At 46.3% G+C, this 6,193-nt stretch overlaps 1 protein-coding gene across 3 annotated transcripts in view; it reads right to left on the bottom strand.

Annotated features, from left to right (window-relative positions):
* Positions 1 to 562: 562 nt before the first annotated feature.
* DAB2 (DAB adaptor protein 2) overlaps positions 563 to 6,193 on the bottom strand; it is a 34,136-nt gene continuing 28,505 nt past the window's right edge. For 2 of the 3 annotated variants that reach the window (XM_081881449.1, XM_081881451.1), the window contains 4 exons: positions 5,326 to 5,976; positions 4,464 to 4,576; positions 3,304 to 3,378; positions 563 to 1,841 (listed from right to left, as the gene is read on the bottom strand). In XM_081881449.1, coding sequence (XP_081737575.1) covers positions 3,313 to 3,378; positions 4,464 to 4,576; positions 5,326 to 5,976 — 830 coding nt within the window. In that variant the 3' untranslated portion in view covers positions 563 to 1,841; positions 3,304 to 3,312. The remainder of the gene's footprint in view (positions 1,842 to 3,303; positions 3,379 to 4,463; positions 4,577 to 5,325; positions 5,977 to 6,193) is intronic. The other variant, XM_081881450.1, reaches the window with a different exon arrangement.

Below are 6,193 nucleotides of genomic sequence, written 5' to 3'. Positions count from 1 at the left end.
GGCAGGTGGCTAGTGGGGAGCACATACCAGCCAAATGTCATGGAAAAAACAGGACATCCCCTTTTTCTCACAAGATCACAAAGGCCATTTTGGGTGCCACGCTCTTGCCCGAGAAAGTGCTTTTGGGGGGAGTGAGATCGCGGCGCAGGTCACATGACTCACCCGGGAGCGCATCCCAGAAGATGCATGTCCCAAAGTGGGACGGCCATTTTGTGTTGTGGCATTTCACTATGGCAGCCATTTGATGACTGGCACCCACAATTTTTCAGAGTACCAAATGTGCCCTGGTCCCAAAAAGTTGGCTTATGATTTGACACCCTGTACCCACTTAAGTTGCATACCAGCACACTGAGGGAAGCAGTACTCTATCAATGTGGGTGTACATTCTAGGTGATTCAAGGACCCAGGGCTTTTATAAGCTTCTAGTTACAAATGCTTTTACACACCTGTTCAATGACTTAGACTCAGGTTACCCAAGTAAAACTACTATCATATGAAAGCAAAGTGCTCTGCTTCTGGAAAACCACGTTAAAAGTTTTCACCAAACTCCTAGAGGAAGAGGCCGCTTTTGAAATGAAGTTACATTTAATTGTCAGAGTATTTGACTACTTTTTACAATGTAACACAATCCAAAAATTCCTACATTTCCAGTCAGAGACAAATACATATAAATTGATAGCTTTGTTTTGCATTACAGGAAAAGTGCAGTAGAATATGTACAGAGCCGTTTGCATAACTCACCGGCAGAACAGGTCACTACAGACAAAGTGTTTACTAGAAAGCAGATCTCCCATTATGCATTTATCTAGCCATTTAAACATGGATACCATTTTCAAGTTTGCGCTGATAAATGCTGTAAAGGAGACACACACAATGCTCTTGCATCAGTTCTGCTCAGTTTGTTATTAAGCCCCTTGTTTTAATGTATTATCACTCTGCATAGAATTCTAGCTATACTATACCTTGATTGCCATGATTGCAATTTTTGCCTGCTCCAAGTACAGTTGCTTTTCAATTTTTACAAGTGATAGTACATTCACAGGACCCACCCCCTTCTTTAAAGGACACCCATCTATTTCTGCATCCATCCTTTTTCAACCCTGGTTTGAAGAATCTTGCTAGAGGGTTAATGGTCAACACACTAGATGCATTTTTTTAAAAAAAATCACTTCCAAGGTGTTGCTTGTGTGTCTCTCGGCTATGACCACAGCCAGCCTGCATGGACATTAAGAGTCAGTCATTACACTTTTGGAACCTCCCCATAACAAGTCAAAGATGGTTTTGAATGATCTTCATAACAATTCAAACATGCTTTCACTTTGACATTGCTGGAGGCGTGTGAAAATGAGTTCTGTCCGGTTTTAAAGCTTGCAGGCTGGGAGATGTACAAGAGACCATTTTATGTTCTAGGTGACTCAGTGCTGTGAATTCATATCCCGGTTCTTTCCCCTTGTGTGGAGGTGAATACTAGTCTGTGCAGTTTCTCATCCTAGAAGGAAGTTCAGTAAAAGCCCCATTTACAGCCAAGGTTCATCCAAGCCTTGACAAAATGTGAACTTGGCTGAAGGCCTAAGAGACACCACAGTGTTCAGTTAGTTAAATCCACTTGGGCTGAAGTTCGCCACCCAATTCCAGTTTGGTCTCTGGCAGATTCCTTCCTCAGCTTTCGATGGCTACAATCCAAGGACTCATTGCACCATACTGCAATCCAAAAGTGGATGGCGAATGAGGCAGATAATGCATGCAGAGTGAAGACAGTAACAGGGGAGGGTATCCAGTTATTCATCACATCCTTGCACCATGGGCAGTCCAGTTATTCCTCTGCTGGTTTGCACTCATTCCTGGGTCAAGAGAACAAGAGGGAGATGGTTAGCACTACTGGGCTGAGTCACATGAAACTTGCTCTCTTGGGGTTTGTTGTGTGGAACTACTGAAAAGTAATGGGTTAAGAATGGGATGTACAAACGGGAGTAGATATAGCAGCAGCAGCATGCAAAAAGTCAATCTTTACCATCACTTTTTTTTCACTATGTGGCTCAGAATATGGTAGTCCTGTAAATGGCTGGTATGAAGATAGCACTGAATGTTGTTGTAACTGTACCTGGTATGTAGGTAGCTACTTAAGCAGCTGGACTGGTGACTGGGCGTAGTTGCCGAGACCATATAACACCGGTCCTGAAAGACCTACATTGGCTCCCAGTACATTTCCGAGCACAATTCAAAGTGTTGGTGCTGACCTTTAAAGCCCTAAACGGCCTCAGCCCAGTATACCTGAAGGAGCATCTCCACCCCCATCATTCAGCTCCGAGGGCCTTCTGGCGGTTCCCTCACTGCGAGAAGTGAGGTTACAGGGAACCAGGCAGAGGGCCTTCTCGGTAGTGGCGCCCGCCCTGTGGAACGTCCTCCCACCAGATGTCAAGGAAATAAACAACTATCCGACTTTTAGAAGACATCTGAAGGCAGCCCTGTTTAGGGAAGTTTGATGTTTTATCATGTTTTTAATATTCTGTTCCCCAGAGTGGCTGGGAAAACCCAGCCAGATGGGCAGGGTATAAATAAATTATTATTAATAATTATTTATTATTATTATTATTATTAATTAATTAATCCATTGGTCCAGATAGTGCAGTATATTCTACACAGTCTGGCAGCTGCCCTCTAGGTTTCCAGGAAGGAATCTTTTCCAAGCCTACATAAAGATGCTGGGGACTGAACCAAAGACCATTCACATGCGAACCAGATCTTTTGAGCTAATAGCCATCTCCTTACTTAGCACCATATCTATATTGAGCAACATTAAGGGCCAAAACTGGTGTCCATCCTGCTCTGGGCAAGGTTTACTTCCCACCAAAGCAGTATGCATATTTTGTTCTGGGTGCTTCTTGATCCTTTACCAGCTTGCCTGCTACCACCATTTGTGGATGTAACCTAAACCAAAGCTCCATGCTCCGATGACCTCACAGCTGGTTTTCTATCATGCTTTGGGACTGCCCCTTAGTGCAGGACTCAACCACTAGAATGTCCATTGGTACAGCCAGGGTTGTGACTTTGGTAGCCTGTTCACATCTGTGTGCAATGTAAGGAGCTCACAGTCCCAACTTTTATAAAGCCCTAAATGACACAACACCAATTGTGGTGGTTTGAATCCTGGTCTCCCAGATCCTAGCTCAAGACTCTTAACCACTAACCCACATTGACTCTCCACACAGTTGCCTCTTTTACCTCCTAGCATGGCCCCTGTTTTGCCTTTTTTAGATCGTGTCAGGTTCAGGATCAACAGCCACCCCTCTAAGAGACACTTACCTATCAAGCTTACGCAAACGGGTTTCCAAAAGGATCGCCAAATGGAGCAGAAGCCAGCTGGTTTGGTACGGCAGTCTAGAAAGGAGGAGACTGCTTTATTTATGCACAATTGGGAAGTCTTTTTGCAGGAAAGTTGCAAATACTTGAATACCCTATGCTTGCCAGTTGTGTCGAGTTGGCAAATATCTTGTTTGATCTGCAGGATCTAAGCTTCTCACATCCAGCAAGGTTGCAGCAGCTTGTTCAGAGGCAGTTCATGCTTCTTAAGTGAGAGTTGTGGTTGGGACATCAACTCCCATCACCAGCTGCAATATCTAGAGTACAGATCTCTTGCAGGTGACGGGCGATGCAAGCAACAGTTCCATTCAAGGCACCTTCAGAAACTGGGTGTTGGGTATTGTGTTATTGTGTTTGTGTGTGTGTGTGTGTGTGTGTGTGTGTGTGAGAGAGAGAGAGAGAGAGAGAGAGAGCCAGCCCACACCCTCCAAGGTGAAGGGCCTGTTGGGTATTGTGTTATTGTGTGTGTGTGTGTGTGTGTGTGTGTGTGTGTGTGTGTGTGTGTACACACAGAGAGAGAGATAGGGGAGGTGGAGGAGGAAAAAGAATGCACAGTGCTTCCAATATGACACCATATACTATGGTGGTTTGGTCTTACAGCAAAGTGTTGCTCATGCCACTGAATTATGCAAACATACAACCCCTGCCAATTATGTTGGTCAAGGATCAGTGCAGTCTGCTGGCTGTTGGCTAACAAGCACGTTGCTTGAGTATGCCTTCCATTCTAACCACGGGTCGAAGGGTGCTTGATTATTCTTACATCTATCCTCTTTTTTAAAAAAAATAAATGCATGGAGCCTTCAATGAATAAGCCATAGCGGTTGGTGTTAACACACTCTTATCTGTACAGACTGCCAGCTTTAAGCTACACTATAAACACCTTTGATCATGCTGTCATGGTCGAATAGCAAGGGCCAAGACAGATAATTTTACAGTTATCCTGCCACCTGCACTTGGGTTAACTGGGGACAATGCCAGCTTTTGTTAGAAGGCAATAGGACCCCAGGGGTGCTTCAACTCTGGAGAAAGAAGTGGTCCATAATTTACAGCCAACAGAAGTACAGCCATGGATAGATAGAAGTGGAGTTTGCTCTGCCACTTACCGAGTTTAGCGATGGAACAGCGAAAGGGTCTGTCTTGAAAGGGTTTTCAAATAGGTCTTCAGCAGGCTTGGCAGTTGGCACAGCATTTGGCCTGAGAACAGGATTTGGTGGCACTGCAATGCAGAACAGACTTATTTTTAAACCACAAGAAACTGTAAGCCACCCATTTCACATAACACAGCAAACACAGCCACACTTGGCACCAAGTGCTGTGTTTTTCTGCTGAGGGCACACATTGCAGGTGTATCAGTGTACATCACCATTTAGTTTACACAGCCAATATGGCACCTGGGGGGATGGACTGTGCCCACAGAGGCCTTCTCTGGGGCCCATAAAGTCCTCTTACCATCATCACCCTGAAATTGGTCACTGAAGCAAGCTTTCTACTTCAGTTGTGGTGTAGCATGGCACCCACAATTGTTCCTCCAGTTTTCAAACATGCCCACAAGCCTAAAAAGATCATGCTAACCATCTGCCCATCCCAGGTTAAAGCACACATCCACCTGCCCCAGAGACTACTTAAAAATATGCATCATGTCCACTAAAATACAGTGGAACCTTGGTTTTTGAGCACCTCAGAAGCCAAACGTTTGGGAAGCCGAATGCCGAAAATACGGAAGTAAATGCTTCCGTTTTCGAACATGCCTTGGAAGCCAAACAGCTTCCGCTGCATGTTTTTCAATTTTCTCAATGGAAATTCCCAACAGCCCTTTGCGCCTCAGTTGTCAGATGTTTCAGAAGTAGAACGGTCTTCCAGAACGGATTACGTTCGACAACCAAGGTTCCACTGTATGCGTATTCTGTGAGGGGAGGAGAAAGGTCACTTCTTTAAAGGTTCCCTCAAGGAATATAGCAGATTTACCACCAGTTTTTGTAGCCAGCCAGCTAGCTTCAAAGTCATCGTGGTCAGCCAACTCTTGAGGAACCCCCACTTTGTTACTGAAATAACTGGCAAAGGCTCCAGAAGCTTCCGACAGACCTTGTTGTTGCTGCTGCTCTGCCCTCCTCGCAGGCACGGCGGGCAGTTTCGCCAGCTGGAAGTCTTTGAACATGGCTTTTACATCCTTTATTTCCTTATCACCGAGTGGATCCAAAGCAGTGAAGGCGTCACTTTCCTTCTTGGGCAACTCCTTCTGAGGTGCAGTTCTGGGAGGCAACTGAGGAGGGCTTCTAGCAGGCAACAGAGAGGGGCCCTGGGATGCGAGCGGAGGTGGGAATATGGCGGGCTGGAAAGGGTTGCCAGTGCTGGAGGGCTGGACCCACGCATTAGGAGGAGGACCCCGTACAGGCTGACCCCAGAGATCGGGAGCTGGAGCCTGGATCGGGGCTCCCAAGGACAATGGTGGCTGACTCCAGCTGGGAGCTTGTGGAGCAGCGTCAAAGCCAAGAGGCTGAGGGAAGCTTGCTGGCTGAACACCCAGAACAGATCCAGGAAAGGCTGAAGAAGGCTGGTTGAAGATTGCAGGTTGGGGACCCCAGGCTGGTGTTGGAGAAGCAGTTGTGGGAAGGCCACCTGGGGAGAAAAAGCCCACACATTGATTAAGTTATGCTGCTCTCTCATCAGGCAACTCCACAAACACCTTAGTTGGGGGGGGGGAGTACGTTTCCGAGCACAATTCAAAGTGTTGGTGCTGACCTTTAAAGCCCTAAACAGCCTCGGCCCAGTATACCTGAAGGAGCATCTCCATCCCCATCGTTCAGCCCAGACACTGAGGTCCAGCTCTGAGGGC

The sequence above is a fragment of the Podarcis erhardii genome, assembly GCF_964252035.2.
Source record: "Podarcis erhardii genome assembly, chromosome: 11".
Classification (NCBI taxonomy): domain Eukaryota; kingdom Metazoa; phylum Chordata; class Lepidosauria; order Squamata; family Lacertidae; genus Podarcis; species Podarcis erhardii.
Note: the sequence above shows the minus strand (reverse complement) of the source record. Positions and strands in the feature narration are given on the sequence as shown.